We start from the raw sequence: 22134 nt of genomic DNA, 5'->3' as shown, positions 1-22134 counted from the left end.
AACTTCTGGGTATTGCGTTTACTTGGGTGACAATCTTGTCTCATGGTCATCAAAACGTCAAACCTTTGTTTCACGATCGAGTGCTGAGGCCGAATACAAAGGTGTGGCAAATGCTGTTGCAGAGCTAACTTGGATACGAAACCTTATGTTTGAACTCGGCATTTCCATCTCCAAGGCTTCGATTGTCTACTGCGACAACATAAGTTCTGTCTATTTGGCACATAATCCAGTACGTCACCAACGTACAAAACATGTTGAAATAGACATACACTTTGTTAGAGAAAAGGTGGCGCTGGGTCATGTTAAGGTTCTATTCGTTCCATCCTCTCTTCAATACGCGGACATATTCACTAAGGGACTGCCCACGAGCTTGTTCAATGACTTCCGAAGCAGTATCACCGTTCGATCTCCACACGCTGCGACTGAGGGAGGGTGTTAGAATATAGAATATTCTGTAAATAGATAAGATGCAATCTTTGTGAAATCTTGTAGTTACGATACTTACGTAACAACCTTGGCTATTTATGCCGTGTGAATAGAACCACTCTCCTCAAGGAGATTTACCAAACTTTCATTGCAAAACTTCAATGAGTCTTGAAATTGTTTTCCCAAAGAATCAGCCGCTTTGTTATCTTCTCTTGGAATCCGACGAAATTTTACATCCTCAAATTTCTCCTTCCATCCTCAGATCTCCTGAATCCAATCGTAAATTTGGAAATTCTTTTTGGAAGTAGTAAGCAGATCATGAACATGTTTATTATCTCCTTTGAATACAATCTTGTGATAGCCTTTAACCCACGTATGCTGCATGGCATTAAGTAGTGCTTGAAGACTTGAAATTCAGTCTCTAAATTTCCATTCTCAAAGACTGCTCGTTTGCCTCATGTCGAGCCTGTTTGAGATCCATTTGCCAACATGACTGTTGCCGACCATAGACTAACAAATTTCTACTCTTCCAGATTCTTCATAAGATCCATATCGGTTGTTGTCTATCAATAGGATTGAGATTTTTGTTATTCACAAAAGAGATGATGGATTTTAACTTTACCTCAAAGCTGATCGTTGGATCGATAATGGTTTGGTTCGGTAAATGTGCTCCCCTCCATAGTGATTGGGCATATGGGCAAGAAAAGAAAAGATGTTCCATATCTTCTTATGTAGCACAACATCTTCTACATAGACTATCTTGGCTTATCCGTCTTTATTTCAGAATTGATCCAACCGGCATAGCCTCTGATAGCATTCTCCATAAGAAATGTTAAAGCTTCGGAGCAGTGTTTAACTTTCAAATGGCTGCTTTAAGTTCATGAACTTATGGAAATATGTAGGACTATTTGAAATGCTATTCTATAAATGACATTAATTAATCTTTGAAATGGTTCGTTTTTAAGTAACAAAACTATAGGCTTTATGAATTTTAATTTTTTTTAAAAAAATCTGATGATATTTACTATAATATATGTATATCTATCTATTATTATAAAGTAGAGTTTACTCACTCCTGGTGAAGCCACGTAGGCGGACACCTAGATAAGTCTCTCTTTCTCAGAGCGACACGTGGCATCACTCAAAACCCTTAACGATTTCAATTTTAATCTTCATTAATTCTAGGAGACTCCATCGTAACTGGCTCTGAACTTGAAAAAGAAAATCATTGGAGATCGAATTGTCGATCGGGAAATGAGCGTACACATACCTCATCTTATATAAAAGAAACCTTGAGTGTCACCAGCGATGAGATTTGTCAACATTTCTCAAAGCAGTTCAGATTGAAGAACTAGCTTTGTAAGAGCCGATCAGCCAAACCACGAGTCGATCTTGAGCTGTCTCTTCCCGGTGATGGTGTCTTAATGAGCTGAAAATCACAGTTTATATACTTGCAATCACGAGTGAGTTTCCCGCGTGGACCTTCGACTTTGATCACCTTGGCGTGAACCTTCATGGCGATGCCGTCGGGATGTCCATCGTCTCAGATGTCAAGATCATCTTCATCTTTCGTCGATGATATAACGTAACGGCGATTGAAGATGAAACCCTAAATAAGAATATAAAACGTCACGTATTTTGTAGGCTTTTTTCTTTGGTAATACAAAATGGGCTGAAGATCAATTGAAACCCATAAAATGAAAGTAATTTAAAGCCCATTGTTAAGAATCGGACATCGTTAAAGTCATTTTGTATAATCAAAATAATCGGTAGCTACATCATGGAATAATACGAAGAATATAGTTATGAAAGTAATATTTGTTTCCATTCAGTTTTACAGGTATTTTGGAAAAAAAAAAAGCCAAAACCATCAATTAGGAAATGATTAGAAGTATAAAAAATTGGGTGTAGCAAGTGAAAAAAATTAGTGTAGAAGGAGCTTTCAAGGAACTAAAATTAGTGTAGCAAGTACCGTAAATTGACGAATGTTTTCAAAACTCTGCTTTCTTAAATTTTTGTCAGGAGACGTCTATGTCTTTTTGTGCACGAAACGTCTATGTTTTATCGTACAATTCTACTTTCCGGTTCGGATGAAAAAACAACATATTAAAACATACACAGAAGTCAAACAATTAGTTTCAACTATATTTATTTAATTTAATTTTAAACATCAATTAAAATAAATACATTTCAAATAAATCAACACAGCTGGTATGTCACATAACCTCATAAAATATAATCCATACGGCATAAATTAATCAACCATAAATATAAACGCAAAAAAATATAATAGTGATATTAAAAAACCAAATAGTGTTATCATTTGTGGTTTGTGTTTTAGAAACTGGCAATATGAATTGTAGAATTTCCAAGAGGTGTTGGTTATATATAAAAACGAATATAAGAAATAACTTGACAACATTTATATTGGGTTGGATTAGAGAGACCACCATTTAACATAAAATATATAAGAATATAAAAACTACGATTACATTTTGTGTCAAATGTCAAATATATTTACTACAAACAAACTAAACAATTTGTGTTCATGCTTAAAGCAAGAGAATTCGATTTTTACTTAAAAAATAAATTAGAAGTTTTAAAAATTATAACCAATCAATTTAGCAACAATACTATACATAAATTTAGTCTCTAGGTGGAACTTAAAGTCAACAATCGTGAATTTTAAAAAATCTCTTCTTTTCAAAAACCCAATAATGATAAAATTTAATACACATAACTGACATATAATATTTCATATCATCTATCGAGTATTTAATGTATTAAGAACAAATCAAATAGTATTATCTTTTTATTACCTAATAATTGCTATTAAAAATATAATGCAACTATTAAAATCAAAATTTATATTATAAATTTGTTTATATGGAATATATTTTACTGTAAATTTTTTTCGTACGTTTTTGTGATCATTTGTATTTTGTTAAAAATATTTAATCAGAAATCACACAATTTTAATGGAATTTAACAGTTTTTGGAATAGTAAAATATAAGCAAAAATAAACATAAATCAATAATTTACAATATAATATAAGCACAAATAAATAATATATATATATATAGTATAGTTTTAACGCAACAAAGCATTCGACTAATTGTAATTTATATATCAAGTTTTATAATAGAAATTCATTCTAGCTATTCTAATTATTTTTTTATTTATCTCAGTCCAGTTCAACTAGTGGAGCTACCATCAAGAAAGTTAAAAAAATGGAAGAAGTGGTCAAAGCTATCATTTCTAAAAGGGCTCCAACGGTTTATAGCGAGCCGACGCCGCTAGGCCCGCTACTAGTTGAATGTCGGAAAGTTTTGAGGTCTTCAAATTTTATTTGGTTTGATTTGAGTGATAAATTAAATTATATATTTGGCGAAAGAAAGTGAACTTGAAATTACAAAATCATATGTTTTTAAAACATTCAAACAACTTTTAAAAAAAACTGTAAACAGAAAATTATCATAGGACTAGGGACGATCTTAATTTTTCGACAGTAATTTAATAAAACAATATAATTTTATTTTTAACAATTTGAAAGCTGTATGGTATAATTTTTTTAAATCTAAACGCCAATGCTTCGTCCGATTATGCTGCAAGTCTGTCTTACCGATATATTATCTCTCTCCCCCCCCCCCCCCCCCCCCTCCTAGAAATAAGGAACTTATTACGTAATAGTGTCACTATTTTTATTTTTTTCACTGAATATTGTCAACATGTGACACATGAATGATGTCACTTTTGTTCGACAATGGATTTACGGTTTAATATATATTATATTTTAATTTACATGTTCTTTTTTGTTCATTTGGATCTGTGCATCACAAGCACATTCGAGTGAAATTGGGGCCCTTAAAGCTAAAAGAGAATAATAATCGATGAGGCATCTCTCTTTCAGACTGCTTTCGATCCATTTTCAACATTATTGAAGAATCTTATTTTTGTTCTCTCCTTTAATAACTTTCATCATTTATTATTTATCTTATTACAATGGATGACACTATATATTAGATTAATCATCGCCAAGTGTTTTTCTGTATACATCTTAGTAAAGAAGAAGACAATGAAGTCTATAGTGTAAGATTAAAGCATCTAAGTCATATGCTACATTTCATTTGTTTTGCTCATCTCAACTTCTTATATATATATATATATGAATATACGTTCGTTTCAAATACTATATTTCGATGGTATGACATTTGATCAAGTCACTATCATTCCTAAACGGCATGAATCTCTTGATTCTTATTTATACAACACGCAACGCTTCATCATGTGATATGATGTATAAAGCTTGATTTGATTTACTTCATTGGTTTAGATAATGGATTTCAACAAGTTATTAGAGAATATGTTTCTTTTAGCATCAAAAGAAAGTATGCTAAATAGATGGTTAAAGAGAAAGTTATATGATCATTATCCTCTCTTAGCTTTGCTGATTTTCTTTGCTTGTTTTTCAAACATTCGGGCCACACGAATATTTGATATATATATCTGATCATCTCTTTCATTCATATGCATTTTATGCATGCATGTGTGTGTTTCAAGTTGGATTGAATGATTATCGATATTCCTTTCTTTAAGAAATGAACAAATGAAAGGTGTCCACTAAAACAGAAACTCGTAGTAGGAGAAGATGCTTCTCCACGACATCAAGCCACACTATTGGGTCCCCCATTTTTTTTTTCCGCCCACGATTTTTAATATTTAGAGGAAGCGGGCCAAGCCCAGTACAACATACAAACAAAAACCCAACAACCGATTAGGGCATACTATTTTTTCCAATTGGGCCAATACCTACGGCCCAACTTGAGAAAACCCTAAAAACTTAGCGAATTGAAGTCGGCCGCCTCTCAGATCCCACTTTATGTCGTTTGGACACGTGTTGCCATCCTCTCCCTCGAAGGTACACGTGTCGCGAGGTCAGCGCGTCACCACCGCATCTCATCGACGCCGGAGATCTGACCATCGGATCACCCGACCAAACCGGAGCTCCGTCGCTCCGTCATTCTTCACCTTCAACCATCTTTGGGCCACTTAAGCCGGAGAGCCTCAATCGCCGAGGCGAGATCTCATCCATCGTCGTTAACCGCAGAACACCCACTAGAGGAATCGCATGCATCTTCACCCCTTCCGCCGGAACTCTTCCTTCTCCTCCGACGAACAAACCATCAACAGAAACAGCAAAACCAAACGCATACCAAAGAAAACGATTACTATAAACTAAACCCTAAAGACTAGGGGCCGCAAGCCGGCGACGCGAAGCTGAAGAAGCCTTCACCCCCCGAAAACTAGATCCGATAACGGCAGAACTGAAGAAGCTTCCCCGCCACGGAGACAAAAGACCGGCGGCGATGGATCTGTGGGAGCCTCCGTCTCCTAGAGATATTATTCCAAACACTAAAGTCTTGACCGCGCCGTCCTTTTAGCCACCGCGTCGTTACTCTAGGACCAGAACCGTACCGGTTGATGGCGGACCAGAGCTCGGACAGACGGAAACCGGCAGAGACGGGGAGAAGACCGAAACCTGATTCTTTTATCTGAAAGAACACAAGCTCCGGCGGCGGTACGTACGCTCACGCGCCGGCCGACCGCCGAACCTCTCTGGTCTTTTTACTTTTTCTCTCTTCTTTTTCCTTTTTTTTGGGTCCCCCATTTTTCCTCATAGTTTTCTCATTAATTAGTAATATCTGTTCTTTTCAGAATTTACGATTTTTATGCCTCATCAGAGAAAAAATTCAATAATTAATCTAAATCACAGTTATTGCGAATGAATCCATTCCTTACAATGGATCAATTCGCCCATTGGAAGCCAATTTTTTCTCTGATTTATGATAACAACAATGGTTTCTTTGTTGTTTATTATTTATATTTTCATTTTATATTTTGAGAGTATGTGGAATCAACATAGTGTTTCAAAAAGAAAAGTATCAAAATTGAAATAAGTTGTGCTTTAATTTTTTTTATTAAGTTATCAGTATATCCCTTTTAAAAAAATTGCATAAATTAGTGATATTATCAAAAGGGTAACCGTACGTAGTACACTGCATGAATAATTAACCAATGCATGTATTAGGCTTCGACAAAATAACCGGAACCGAAGAACCGAACTGGAACCGAACCGAAATATCCGAAACCGGAACCGGACAAATACCCTCAAATATCCGAACGATTCCTATATTTTTATATCCGAAACAACCAAACCGAGAACCGAACGGGTACCCAAATATATATAAATATTAATTATATATACATATAACATCACTAAATATATATTTTTAATTTAAAATTCTATTAAAAGTATCTGAAAATAGTTGAAGATAACTAAATTATTATAAAGTATCCAAACTACCCGAAAGTATCCGGAACTATCCGGATAGTTTTATCCGAAATATCCAAAGTAAACCGAAATATTCAAATTTGTTATCTAAATCATCCTAATTATTTGATATTTTACCCTAAATAACCGATATTTTATTCATATTATCCGAACTACCCGAACTATCTGAACCCGAACCGGATCCAAATGAGAATCGAACTTTTTTCTGATATATTTCGGTTCCTACATTTACTATCCGAACCGAACCGAACCCGAAACTATCCGAACCGAACCGAACCGAAAATTGGTCAAGTACTAAATGGATCCTCTAGCTCCTATCCGAACTACCCGAAATCCGAAATACCAGAACCGAACCGAACCGATACCCGAAATGCCCAGGCCTAGTATGTATATCCAGAAAGAAAAGAGGGATTAGGAGAATAATCATTAGATATCGATTCTTAAGACCAATCCCAGAAATTAAAGCTCAATCCAGATTCTCAACTTTTACCGAAGGCTCTCTACGATTCTCTTCTTTTATTTGTATCTTCAGAGTTCAGTTTTGTAAAAGGAATGATATTTTGCAACATTTTATTTTTGCCATTCAAAGCTAGCTTGGAATAGAATTAAGCGAAAGAGGAAAAGTAATTTATTTATATTTCTCCAAAAAAAGTAACTTTAATATCTTATAATTATGGTTCAGAAAAATAAGTTGAACAAACAAAAACACGTTACTTGTAGTTTGATTGGCAGATACTAATTAGTGTCGTCGTATAATGCAACCAAAACATGCATGTTAAGAAAAAAAGAATCTTAATTTTTATTCACAAGGGCTGTATTTTTCTTAACAAATTTAAACTATTTTCATGATTTAACGGATGATTGTAATTTATTGTACGGATGGTGTCATGGTGATGTTAAATCAAAATACACGTTCAGTATATTAATACATTTTTCTCTAGTTTGTATACCCTTAGAAATCTTCCTGCTCAGAGAACGTATACTATGCCTCCGAGATACCTGATAGCTAGTTTTTTTTTTTTTTTGGATAGCTAGTTATTCAAGTCGACCTTAAAAATAAAACGCTGTGTGTTTATTTTACGCAATGAAAATGATTGTTTCTGTAATGACCCCAACCCTAGGCTTTGCCCAAGGGTCAAGTCATTTTTCTTTAGAGAGAGAGAGAGAGAGAGAGAGAGAGAGAGGGGAAGGAAGAAGCTCACCAAGAGTCCTCGCCGGAGCCACCGCACGCCAGGACGTCGTCAAGCTCGTCATCACCATCAACCGCAGCTCGAGGTAACCGGAAACCGCCATGTTTTGAGTTATGTTTCGGTCGTTTTAGTAAATCGGTCATAACTTTCTAACCGTAGTGAATCTCGTGCATCCAAGGCCATCATCGTGTTCCTCTCGTCAAGACGAAGCCGTAGACACCAACCGCGCCGCGATCGGAGCCTGGACGAATCCGTACGCGCCTCCCGAAGATTCGCCTCGGCGAGCGCGTGAAACACACGCGCCGCCGCCAGACCACCGTCCTCCGCCGCAGCGCCGCTGCCGGACCACCGTTCTCCGCCGCAGCTCCGCCGTCGCCGCCGGCCAACTTACCGGTAAGCCGCCGCCGTAGCTCCGCCGTCGCCGCCGGTAACCGACACCGGTGACTCGCCGGCGACTCGCCAACTCGGCCGAGTCGACCCGGTGAGTCAACTTGGTTGACTCGGTTAACCGGTTGGTTAGCCGGTTTGAATTGATTTCAATTCGGTTAGGCTAAACCGGTCGGTTTAAATCAATTGGAAATCGGTTAGGATAAACCGGATTAATTAATTAAATAATTAATTAATTAATTAATTAATTAATTAAATAATTAATCTTTGACCAGCGGTTTGACTTTTCCGTAAATACCCGTTTTAAACCGTTCGAAAGGCGTTCTGACTCGAAATTTCGATCTGATTTCAGATTTGGAGTCCATTTGAGCAGCTGGAGTTCATATATACCACTTCTCTTCATTGCTAAGGTGAGGGCTACTCCGTTAAATCCCGAGCTAGTTTAGTACTACCGTTATGGAAAGTTTAGTTTCGAAACATGATCCGTCTCTGTGAATCGAGTCTGTTTGAGAGTCTTGCTTGTTTATTATTATTATTGATTGTTAAACCGGAAATAGGATAATAGAGGATTCAACGGTTGATTGAAATGATTGATGTTAAGAATTGTTATATATATGTATATATATGCGAGTCCATGTTTTGGAGATTTGCGGGGTGCAGAGACGTTTGCACTGGCTGCCTATGTTTGAGGAGTTTTGCGGGGTGCAGAGACGTTTGTACTGGCTGCCATGTTTGTGGAGATTTGCGGGGGTACAGAGACGTTTGTACTTACGACGCCTTAGAGATTTGCGGGGTGCAGTGTGGACTACTGTGCTAGCGACGCCTGTAGAGTTATATATATTTATATCCTTATGAGGAAATGTTATATGCTATTATCGCATTGGTTGTATCATGTCTAGTCCACTAGACATATGTGATTGTTCTGTGTGGTGTAATAGGCACCGTGATTGTCTCATGCTAGAGCTAGGCCTACATAGTTGTAGTGCTATGAACTGAGTCAGTGGTTTGCGGTTTAGCATTCCATACCTCACTGGGCGATTCCCCTGTCGCTCACCCCTCCTTATTTCCCCCTTTCAGGTGAGACCGATGAGCAGAAGTGATTTTTCGGACCGGTGCTATTGGGCTTTTGGGCTTCTATCGTTTTATCGATTTTATCGTTATCGGGCCTCTAGGCCTTTGGACTTTTATCGTTATGGTATTTCGTATTTTGGATTCTCGGTTTATGTCGTACCTTATATTTCAGATTTTATTTTATATTATGGAATTCATGCGTGGATGTGGACTTTCAAATATTTATATATGGATATTTAAGATATTTGTATTTATCGAAGTATTTTTACTATTTCGAAAGTGACGGGTGTCACAGTTTCCCACTAACTTAAGCAATGTGTTGAAATACATATTTTCTTAAGAAACTTGCAAGGAATGCAGATCACTTGAGAGATTCCTCTGAAGTGGAGTTACAAACTTCAGCATATTTTGTAGCGGTGCCATATATCTTTCTGCCTCGTTATATTGTGTTGTGGACATTTCTGGACTATGCGTTTATATATGTTTATTGGGTCAATACTGAAGAGTGAAGACCATGCATTGAGTTGTTATATAGATCAATTATGTTTGTTACTGTTTTCACTTAAATGTATTTTATTATATTAATTCAATAATTATAAGAAATCTGACTGGATTCACTATAAAGAAAATTAAGGCATAAAAAGTGATTGTTCTGTTTAAAGTTATATTGAGATTAGATTCCCTCACCTCTACATACAACCAAGAGAATCTGCCATTCAGTCCCATCTTTTCTTTCCTTCAACAATATGTACACATATATCATATATGCTTATTGAACTTCGCAAAAACATAAACAAAATGTTTAATTAATAAATATATATATATATATATATATATATTTTTTTTTTATTTGTTTATATTTCAGCAATATTTTATACATGACTGAGCACAGATACCAGATACATTATATATTTTGAATCAGTTATCCGATATTCCGATTCGTATTTATTTAATAAATAATGTAATTATTTTCTCATCGTATAACATGTAAAAATATTCTTAAGCTATTTATGACCTGCCCAAATATCGTACAACACGTATCATATTTTTTAATCGAATTTCTCTTTTAGATTTTATACTCATGCCTTTGAATCCCCTAAACTATATTTTCGAAGTGATTTATACAAATATCGTCAATACAATCATTCTCGCTGAAAAAAAAGACATGACACTTAAAGTAGATAACATAGTTTTAGAAAATAGTGACATGACATCATATTAATTGTGAGATGTAAAATTTTCTTATAAAAATTTAAATTTTTTTGCAGAGATTTTAAATATGGTAATAAAAATAACTCATATATCATCATTAATGTTAATTTTCCATATAAATATTTATTTATGGTAAACTATTAAATATATTAATAATTCATATATCACAACTAAAATAATAATATATATGTATATATGTATCTCACATTAATAAAAATAAACTAAATAAAGTAACACTAATCCAAAAAAAAAATTGATAGTTAAATATTTAAGCATTATTTAAATTTATCCGTTCATCTTCATCATTTAAATTAACAAAAAGATTTTTCAGTTTAACTAAAACAAACAAAGTCTCAAATTTATTAGAATTTATATTTATATGTATATATATATATATATATTTAAAATTAGATGGGAAGATATATATATATATATATTTAAAATAAATAATCATTAAACACAATAATATAATTAAAACTATTTTTATAAAATCTAATTTTATCTTTATTAAAAATTAAATAAAATAAAATTTAAATAATTATACCAAATAAAAAAATAAGATTACAAAAATATGTATTTTTTATAACTATTGAAGTTAAAATATAAATTAATAATATTGAAATATAAATCAAAATTTTCTTTTGAAATAAAAACTGTTATGTTAAAAATTACTATTTCTGCACATGGCGCAGGAAAACGCATAGTAGTATATATATTTTGAGTATTAATATTTTATACTCTTAATGTTTTTTTTTTAATTTCAAGTTTCATATTCCGGAGAGTGGAATTGGGCTATGTTTGACAGTGATAGTGTTGTCTAGTATTAATTTTGGACTTATCGAATTCGATCAAATGAAATTTCTTACTCTTACTGATCTGTTTGACTAAGAGACATCCTGAAAATTGTGAAAAATTAAACTGTTGTATATTATCCTTTATTTTGTCGGTAGATGTTCAACTAGATTTTTTTGTATGTAGTAAAAGCTTGATCTGAAAATAAGATTCTCGCTGAGGAAAATAAATTCTTTCAAAATACAGGTGGTTCAGATTTTAGAGCATTAATTATGAAGAAGATAAACAAGTTTTTTCAACAATATATAAATATGACGACGACAAAAAGTTCCTACCCAACACAAGGAAATCAAACTATGCGACAGTAAACTTTTTGCTACTACATAGTTATAACTTATAAGTAACTCATGATTCATGAGCATGAATACAACGATGCATGGCAGCTTAATATATTTGTAAGCATACGACATGCGTACATCGGTAAAGTCTATATTAATTAAATTTTCGTCGACGTCGGTACTATATAGAGAGATATATATTATTTATCTGAAATATAGTATGAAGGGACATATATTGTATACATGGCCGAGCCTGAAAATTTCGGACCCAAAAGCAAAAAAAATTTTTTTGGCCCATTATCTATATAAAACATGAAAATATTAAAAGGTGGTTCCCATGTAATTAGAACCTATAATCTCCCGCTGTTACATATCTAGCTTTTGCCACCAGAACTAGAGAGAAACTTCACTTATTCTTGGTCCTTAAAATAAATATTTTCTTCTTAGCTCCAAAGCCAATGCTTGATTTGCTTGGTATCAGGCACGCCCTGATTGTATAGATGATTGTATAGATACAAGTATGGTGGGGGCAACACTACCGAAGAGCAAGTCAAGATACATATGAGACACACCCTTCTTTTTAGGAGCGATTCTTGTATTTATACACCCTTATTAATTATACAATCTGTGTGGTAGATATAGCTCATTATTCAAAAAAAAACATAGGTACAAGAAAACCTGTAAGATATTAATTACACAATAATACTCAAATCATCAAGATACAATACATAAACACTGTTATAGTTGATCCATTCCTAGACTGTTCAGCTATCAAATGTATAAAAAATGTTATATATTATAAGGCTACGACTATTACGATACGAATCGAGCAAATCCTAAAGGCCATGTCGACACCAATAGAGCCTCACCTAATCATATATAACAAACACACACAAAAGACCATTTCTTCATAAGAAGAATAAACAAAAGAGGAAAGTAACATTAGGACAATGTTGAAAATAGAAAAGAAAACGGTAAGAACAATTGCAAACAAAGAAAAGAATAGGTATGCAAAATGAAATGTGTCCATTTAGATAGATCGATGTACATACGACCAAAAACGAAGAAGAACTCTTTTTATATGATCTAATTGCATCATATATCTAAGAAAAAGTAACACGAAATTACAAAAGGCTGTTAGCACACAAAAAAAAAAGAACAAAGCGGTGTGAAATCGGGGAAATGATCGAAAAAGAGGAGAAAAAACATTAATTAATCATAAAAATCTAAAGAAAGAAAGAGGAAAGGGTCAAGAGAGCATATATTCCCTTCTCCAACAGAACCCCACTCATGTTTCCTGATATGGAGTGAGAGAAGAAAGATAGAGGACAACATCAACCACTCCAAAGATTTATATATACATATAAATCTCCATATCTTTGCAACCAAACCCAACAATCTTTGAAAACAAATAAGTGAACAAACCTTTCGTTTTATTTATATTTATTGGGGTCGTTCTTGATTGTATACTAGAAGGAGAGATTTGTATGTGTTTATTAATGGAGAGCAACACTACTAATGGTAATAATCAGAAGACAAAGATGAGTCTTGTGTTGTCAACAGATGCTAAGCCCAGATTGAAATGGACATGTGAGCTTCATCACAGATTCATTGAAGCCGTTAATCAACTCGGTGGACCAAACAGTATATACTTAGTGTTTTCATCTTCTATTAACCTTAGTTTTTTTTTTGTTCATTATCCATTTCTTGATTGGCTTTTTGGTTTGCTTTGTTGTGTGAATTGCAGAGGCAACACCTAAGGGTTTGATGAAGGCTATGGAGATTCCTGGGCTTACTTTGTATCATCTAAAGAGCCATTTACAAGTAATTAATGTTCAGAAGAATCTCTGGTTGGATCAATGGTTTTAGGTTTTACATTTTTTGTGTTTCTGGAAGATCAAGTTTGGATGCTTTTATTTTGTATTTTCTCTGCAGAAATATCGACTAGGAAAGAGCCTGAAGTTTGATGATAACAATCTTGAAGGTTTAAGATTCCTCCTTTCCTTTATTATAATATTGATCATGTTTTTAGAAAATTTATGGATCTTTAAATTTGATTTTTTTCTTATGTATGATTTGTTACTTGGTCTAGCAGATTCCTCTGCTTCAGAAACCCAAGAAGCTGAGAGTAAAAACGTCTCTGCAGATTTCAGAGGCAGTGTCAACGTAGAAAACAACAATCCAGCTAACGAGTAATTAATGATCAGATAATCAAAACAATAATATCTTCCATAGATAGATTATTTCAAAATATTTAATATTACTTGTTTGGGTTTGTTTTGAAGCAGAGGCGTGCAGATCACGGAAGCTTTACAGCTGCAGATGGAAGTTCAAAAGAAACTTCATGAACAAATCGAAGTAATAGCTTCAACTAAAGATCCTAATAACTCTAATTAATCCCAGTAGTTTCTGTTTAGGGTCTTGAAAATGTTATGGTTTTAGGTTCAGAGGCATTTACAAGTGAAGATTGAGGCACAAGGCAAGTATTTACAGTCAGTTTTACTGAAAGCTCAACACACTCTCGCTGGCTACACATCTTCCACTCTTGGCATGGACTTTGCGAGAACCGAACTCTCTAGATTAGCTGCAATGGTGAATCAGAGTTCTTCGTTCTCGGAGCTAACACAAGTGGAAGAATACAAAGAAGAAGGATTCTTGTGGTGCAAGAAACCAGAAAACAGAGGAATTACACATCCAAGACGTTCAGTTGAGAGCTCGTTGACATCTTCAGAGAGCTCAGATACAAATCTGAATAAAAACAACGACGAGAGAATGTCAGTGGAGCTTCCGTTGATGGAGATCAAATCAGAAAAGCAGACGGAGAAGAAGAAGAGGAGCCTAAACGATGTCGTTTGCATGGAACGCCAGCCTCCAAAGAAGAGGAATCTTGGAGCTTATGATGATGATGATGATGAACACCTGAGGTTGAGTTTGAATAGTTACAAGAAAGACATGGGGACGTGTCCGAACATAGGACTAGGGTTTAATTGAAAAAAGTAATCACTTTAATATTATAAATATTTTTAAAAAGTCCTATGTATCTGCGTAGATTTCCATATATATAACATAAAGTGGAGATTTTGTGAGAAAGTCGGGGCGAAGAACGCATGGGAATATTCTATGAGTCAACATGATTAATATAACTATATAGAAAATGCGTGATTGTGTGTGTAGATTAGGTGGGGAGGCTTGTGGATGTGGTAAAGGCGGATTTGGGGGGGACTTTTTATGATCAATGAAAGAAGCAAAATGATTAAATTACAGTGAGCTTTTATCATTATGTTCCGACCATGATAAGCATGTTAGCTTCTCAGTGGTTGTTTTATGACAAGACAAACCATATATGTAGAGGAATATATCTTAGGAACCACATGAGAAGGTGCGTTGTACGTGTTAGTATGCATACCATAGAGGAAAGAGTAAGTCACGTGTTCATGAAAACGAGGCTTAGGCTAATTAAGCAAGTTTATTTTGTTTCGCGAATGAATATGGTGTTATCTATAACCCACAAGTGTTTCGGATTTCTGTAATTTTTCACAAGTTTCTTAAAATTTTTACCAGTTTACAAAATGTTGACAATGTTTTTATAACCTTTTACGTTTTAACCATTTAGAAAACTGTCAATTTCTTGTCATGGCTACCTTTTGGTTATATGAATATCTTTTATTCATATGGGCATATATATAAGAATAATGCAACACGGTCATCGAATATTTTGAGAGACTGAGATAGATATAAGTTGAAGTTATGGACATTTTCTCATTGTCTCATCCAAGCACATGTATTTGAGAAACCCCGTGATATCTATATAGCCAAAATCTTATTTTGTCTGAATGCAATTATTTTTCCTTCCAATTGTTCCAAGTATAATGTGAAAACGTTCTTGGTATCTTTAAATTATAGCTCTGATGTATGCGGTGTGACGGTCAGTTTGGTTGAAACCTTCTAATAAAATTTGTGAATAAATATGGTAAAATTGGTTAGCTAGTTTCAGTTAATGTTTGAGTAATGGAAAAATTCTTTAAAAGTACACAAACTAATTTTTATTTGCTAATAAAATACTCAAACTATTTTGGATCCTCTTTTAAAACACGAACTAATTTTCGTTGTCTATTAAATACACAAACTTTTGAAAATTTGTAGATTTTACACATCGTTTTAGACGGCGTTAACTATATTTAACGGAAGTGATGACGACGTTAGTGTTTAATTAAACACATGTTTAAATTGTGAAAATAAAATTACTTAAAAATACACGAACTAATTTTCATTTGCTAATAAAATAAACGAACTATTTTGGATACCCGTTTAACACACGAACTAATTTTTGTTTTCCATTGAATACACAAACTTTTGAAATTTTCAGATTTTACACATTGATTTAGACGACATCAACTATGTTTAACATGATTTATACGATGTCAATTATGTTTAACATAAATGAATGTTAGTGTTTAATTAAACATGTGGTTAACTGTGAAGGGAAGATTTCTTAAAAATCCTCCTGATAGATTATATTGTTAGTTTTCTTTTCATTACGCTTCCAAAGTGTAAATTTTTTTTGATGAAATTTCAAATATATTGATCATAGTAGAAAGAATATATATACAACCTAATTCATAACACTAAACTTATTTATCATAGTGTAAATTATCCTTGATTGAATCATTATCACTACAATCAAAGCGAATAATAAGAATTAGAAATGCATAACACTAAACTAATTCTAAAAGCAAAAACTCGTTTAAAATTACCTAGTTTTCTTCGTCTTTTCACGACATGAAAATCGACTCCACTTCGAAGAGATATAAAAAAAATCAAAGCGAATAAGAAGAAAAGGAACATAGTTTGGAGAATCAAAGAGGTTGGAACAGATTAGAGTGTCAAACTCGAATTGAAACTAACTTAAATTAGGGCTCAATCGATTTGAGAGGTTTTCACTGAGGGTGAGCAAGATTTTCGCAGTTTAACCACGTGTTTAATTAAAACTAACGTCATCTTCTGTTAAACATAGTCAACGTCATCTAAATCGATGTGTAAAATATGCAAATTCCAAAAGTTTGTATATTTAATGGAAAACAAAAATTAGTTCGTGTATTAAACGGGGATCCAAAATAGTTCGTGTATTTTATTAGCAAATGAAAATTAGTTCGTGTATTTTTTAAGGAATTTTATTTTCACAATTTAAACACGTGTTTAATTAAACACTAACGTCGTCAATATTTTCGTTAAATATAGTTAACACCGTATAAAACGATGTGTAAAATCTACGAATTTCAAAAGTTTGTGTATTTAGTAGACAATGAAAATTAGTTCGTCTATTAAACGGGGATCCAAAATAGTTCATGTATTTTATTAGCAAATGAAAATTAGTCTGTGTATTTTAAAGGAATTTTCCTTTGAGTAATTAGAAGAAAACATGTGATTAAAAATTGGATTTAAAGCAGATATTGATAAGGCAATATGAAACACCAACTTTTTTTTTGCCAATCAAACATTTTTAAAATCAGTGATATAGAATGGTGGATTCCTTATATTTACAAGATGATTTTACTATATGATAATTTACAAAACCTGTAGATTTCCTCACAAAACTTTGTTTGGGAGTAAGCAAAAGCATTAATGTTATACACTTGTACTTGATTGATGTAAACCGAGACTGTCTAGTGTGCACATGATGCCACCACTTAATACGCATCCTATGGAGTCTTGGATCCAACTTCAGGGACGTTCTGCTCACATGTTATATGTTTGACTTATTCGAATTTACCCCAAAATATGTCTAAAGGGTAAAATAAAAGTAATCATGGCAAAAGCTAATTTCATTTTTTCACATCACATGGACTCGGAAAATAATTCTCTTTCACACTCGGCCCAATTCATCTATAGGCCCGTTTTTCCCAGTATCATTAAAATGGCAAATATCCATGCTCATTTGGAACATTATATCAAGACAGTTGAACATTTGCAAGTCTTGGTATCAATAAAAACAAACCTGATAGCAGTGCTTTTCCAAACATGGGATTTAAAGATAAGCTAAGATGGATTTTCATGCTTAGAAACTAGGAATGTTGTGACGAGGGGCTGTTTTGTAATTTACTACTAGACCAGTTTAGCTTGTATAGACTAAACCAAATGCCAGCCAAGTCCAGATCGGTAAGATCATAGTTTTTTTTTTGTTAATTTAGCAGTTAACCCTAGGCCGTCCATTTAAATCAAGATTGGGAATCGACTCAGTTTGTCCATGGCAGCCTCACTATTTATTTAGAAATCAACCACAACCATTGTTTATAATGATTGTGCAGTAAACCTTTATCCACCGAGGGAATATCACGATCATCAATCCATAATTTGTTGTAAAAAGAATGGGGAATTGTCTGTGTTTTATTAATGAACAATAGATGTTCCTTATATAAGGATTACAAAGTATGAGAAAAAGAAAATTATCCAAAACCTAATAAAACATGAAATAGGAAAAGATCTAAAATAGATAAATGGAAAACATCCTAAGACTAAAGTCGGCCAAGAGCCGACTCTCTCTCTCCTCCGGACGCTGACTCTCTCTCCTCTTGGTCACGGCCACGGCTGGGCCTAGACATGGTCATTGGTTATGCGCTATCCACATAATGATTTATAACACTCTCCTTGGATGCCATAACCATATGGGTTTGTATCATGCACGACGTTGCCTCATTAAAACCTCTCTGGGAAAACCAAAAACCCAAGGTGGAAAAAAATGGAAACCGTAGACAGGAAAAAGAGTACAACACATGACACTCCCCCTGATGAAGGCATCACTGAAGATCCTTCAACTGGCGCATCCCTATCTTATGAACCAGCTTCCTGAACGTTGAGGTTGGCATAGACTTAGTGAACAGATCGGCCGAATTGTCACTGGACCGAACCTGAACCACTTCAACTTCTTTAGCTTTCTGCAGGTCGTGGGTGAAGAAGAACTTAGGCAAGATGTGTTTCGTTCTATCTCCCTTAACGTATCCATCTTTGAGCTGAGCTATACAAGCTGCATTGTCCTCATAGATGATCGTTGGTTCTTCCTTTTCCTTTCCCACGGCCAAGCCACTCTCCCTTAGGATATGGCCGGTCATGTTCCTCAACCACACAAGCTCTCGGCTTGCTTCATACATTGCTATGATCTTGGCATGATTAGATGATGTTGCCACTAAGGTTTGTTTCGTGGACCGCCAACTTACTGCAGCCCCACTGTGTATAAACACATAACCTGTCTGAGATCTAGCATTGTGTGGGTCAGATAAGTACCCAGCATCTGCATACCCGGCCAAGCTATCTCCTGGTCGGCTCATATAGAACAAACCGAGGTCGGTTGTTCCTTGCAGATATCTGAACAGATGTTTTATTCCGTTCCAGTGCCTAAGTGTCGGACATGAACTGAATCTAGACAGTAAACTCACGGCAAGACTGATGTCCAGTCTAGTATGACTAGCCAAATACATTAAGGCTCCAATGGCACTTAGATAAGGTATTTCCGGCCCGAGCATATCCTCGTCCGGCTTCCTTGGTCCGAATGGATCCTTCTCAAGGTCTAAGGACCTCACGACCATAGGACTTGACAAGGAACAAGCCTTGTCCATATTGAACTGCTTGAGTATCTTTTCTGTATATGTCTTTTGATGCACAAGGATTCCATTATTCTCATACTCAAATTGCAGTCCCAAACAGAACTTAGTTTTTCCCAATTCTTTCATTTCGAATTCTTTCTTTAGACATTCGACCGTTTGGGAAATCTCTCCAGGGGTTCCAATCACATTCAGGTCGTCCACATAGACAGACATAATCACGAAGCCCTTGCTGTCAAATCTCTTTATAAAAATACATGGACTTATTGGATCGTTCTTATAACCTTCATTAGGTACTCTGATAATCTGTTGTACCACATTCGACATGATTGTTTCAAACCGTACAAGGCTTTATTCAGCTTAATACAATGCTGTTCTCGAGAACCTTTCTTATCTTTGAGCTCAATACCCTCTGGAACTCTCATATGAATTTCATTATCCAGTGGACCGTACAGATACGCAGTTACTACATCCATTAGGTGCAGATCAAGCTTTTCCTTCATGGCCAGAATGATCAAGTATCGTAATGTAGTTGCGTCCACCACAGGGGAATAAGTTTCCTCATAATCTATTCCTGGTCTCTGTGAGAATCCTTGTGCTACAAGCCGTGCTTTGTATCTCACTACTTCTCCTTTCTCATTTCTCTTTCTCACAAAGACCCATTTGTATCCCACTGGTTTGACATCTCTAGGTGTCACAGTTATAGGGCCAAAAACGCCTCTTTTCTTTAATGATTCTAACTCCACGTTTATAGCTTCTTTCCATTTGATCCAATCTGATCTTTGCATGCATTCATATATGGACGTGGGTTCTAGATCATCATCTTTTTCCATGATCTCAAGTGCTACTTTATAAGCAAAAATATCATCGACGTCGCTATCATTTCTGTTCCATTTCGTTCCAGACATTATATGGTTTATAGAGATCTCTTGATTGTCCGGCCCTTGTGTCCCATGAAGTTCGGCGTCCTGAACCCCATCATTTGGAACAGTCGGATCATTTGGCGTGGCCGGCTCACTTGGCTCGACCGTCTGGGTCGGCTCGACCGTCTGGGTCGGCTCGACCGTCTGGGTCGGCTCGGCCGGTCCATCAATGTTCTGGACGGTTTCCTTGATGCTCTCGGATCCAGCACCTCTCTTGGACTTCTGAGGCTGTTTATCTTTGGAACCAATAGGTCTACCACGTTTGAGACGTTGTTTAGACTCTGTAGCCACTTGACCTTGTCCCTTTTGGACATCTATTCGTATTGGTGCATTACAAGCCGGGATATACGATTTTGTCACTCGATTTGGGTCAGCAAATGAATCTGGCAGTTGATTAGCTAGCTTTTGAAGATGTATATTTTTTTGGACTTACATATCACATTTTTAGTCCGAGGATCTTGCCAAGATATTGATGGTCGAGACCATTCGATTTCTTTGCTCAACCGGCCGTTATCTCCCCCTAAGGTCGGATATGTGGACTCATCAAACTGTGATTCTGCGTATCTGGCCTTAAACAAATCACCGGTTGTTGGCTCTAGATACTTTATAATGCTTGGGGAGTCATATCCTACGTATATTCCCATCCTTCTTTGTGGTCCCATTTTCGTTCTCTGTGGTGGAGCAATTGGAACGTAGACGGCACATCCAAATATTTTGATGTGGGACACGTCTGGCTCATGACCCGTGAGTAACTGGGATGGCGAATATCTATGCTCACTAGATGGCCTGATGCGAATCAGTTCTGCTGCATGTAATGCGGCATGTCCCCACGCTGATACCGGGAGCTGAGACCGCATGAGAAATGGTCTGGCTATCAGCTGGATACGTTTAATGAATGATTCGGCCAAGCCGTTCTGCGTATGTACATGTGCCACGGAGTGTTCTACGCTTACCCCCATGGACATACAATAATCATTAAACGTCTGAGACGTAAACTCACCAGCATTGTCTAGACGTACAGTCTTTAAAGGAAAGTCTGGAAAGTGTGCTCTCAGTCTTATTATCTGAGCAAGCAGGCGTGCAAATGCCAAATTTCGTGTGGACAGTAGACAGACATGCGACCATCTGGTCGATGCATCAATCAGGACCATGAAATACCGAAACGTCCCACTAGGTGGGTGTATTGGTCCGCATATGTCTCCCTGAATCCTTTCCAGAAAGTTTATGATCTCTTTATTAACTTTGGCTGGTGATGGCCTGGTTATGAGTTTCCCTTGTGCACATGCTGCACATGTGAGATTGTATGGGACAACTCCTTTGAACGTGTGCCCTTGTGAGTTTATCATCAACTTTCGCATCATATTGGTACCGGGATGGCCAAGCCGGTTATGCCATAAAGTGAAATTGTCGCAGGCATTAGCCTCGATCATACTGACCTTTGAATAGTATAGGCCAGTAGACATTGCAGGTAAGGTTTCTAGGATCCTTTTATAGCCTTTGGTGATCGAAATTATGTTAAGGAATTCTTTATTTCCTTCTTCCCATGTTTCAAGATGGAAACCGTTCAATCTTATGTCTTTGAAACTCAATAGGCTCCTTTCAGAGCTTGGGGAATACAAGGCATTTTTGATCTCTAGATGAGTACCCTTAGGCATCAATACGTAAGCCTGGCCGTGACCTTCAATCAGGCCGGCTACACCTGCAATGGTGTGTACGTTTGCACTTTGCATTGTGAGATTTAAGAAATATCTTTTATCTCTAAGTATTGTATGACTTGTGCCACTATCCACCACGAGTATGCTCATCTCGTCATTCATTTCTATAAATAAGATTTCATTTCTCAAAGA

At 35.6% G+C, this 22134-nt stretch overlaps 1 protein-coding gene and 1 long non-coding RNA gene across 3 annotated transcripts; both read left to right on the top strand.

Moving 5' to 3' along the window:
- The first annotated feature begins 7763 nt into the window (after positions 1-7763).
- On the top strand, positions 7764-9679 carry LOC125588871. The gene is made up of 4 exons (XR_007325073.1): positions 7764-8054; positions 8148-8362; positions 8709-8766; positions 9434-9679. It is a non-coding gene; the product is annotated as an uncharacterized LOC125588871 (long non-coding RNA).
- A 2806-nt stretch (positions 9680-12485) lies between these two features.
- LOC106402735 (myb family transcription factor PHL8-like) lies at positions 12486-14859 on the top strand. Of its 2 annotated transcripts, none has more exons than XM_013843519.3 (6): positions 12486-13413; positions 13517-13593; positions 13705-13753; positions 13862-13961; positions 14058-14127; positions 14212-14859. In XM_013843519.3, the coding sequence occupies exons 1-6, from the start codon at positions 13257-13259 to the stop codon at positions 14758-14760; spliced, it is 1002 nt and encodes a 333-aa protein (XP_013698973.2). In that variant the 5' UTR covers positions 12486-13256; the 3' UTR covers positions 14761-14859. The 2 variants fall into 2 exon arrangements, with proteins under 2 accessions (XP_013698973.2, XP_013698975.2); XM_013843521.2 differs by having other exon boundaries at positions 12495-13413; positions 13865-13961.
- The last annotated feature ends 7275 nt before the right edge of the window (positions 14860-22134 follow it).

Source organism: Brassica napus, chromosome C6 (assembly GCF_020379485.1).
Source record: "Brassica napus cultivar Da-Ae chromosome C6, Da-Ae, whole genome shotgun sequence".
Lineage (NCBI taxonomy): Eukaryota > Viridiplantae > Streptophyta > Magnoliopsida > Brassicales > Brassicaceae > Brassica > Brassica napus.
This window is presented reverse-complemented; position numbering and strand designations above follow the sequence as displayed.

Bases quoted from the DNA above. Each gene is read 5' to 3' on its own strand.
- LOC106402735 (XM_013843519.3), top strand. From the start codon at position 13,257: ATGTGTTTATTAATGGAGAGCAACACTACTAATGGTAATAATCAGAAG. The intron at 13,962-14,057 runs GTAATTAATGAT...GTTTTGAAGCAG, and splicing joins AACAACAATCCAGCTAACGA to AGGCGTGCAGATCACGGAAG. The intron at 14,128-14,211 runs GTAATAGCTTCA...TTATGGTTTTAG, and splicing joins AACTTCATGAACAAATCGAA to GTTCAGAGGCATTTACAAGT.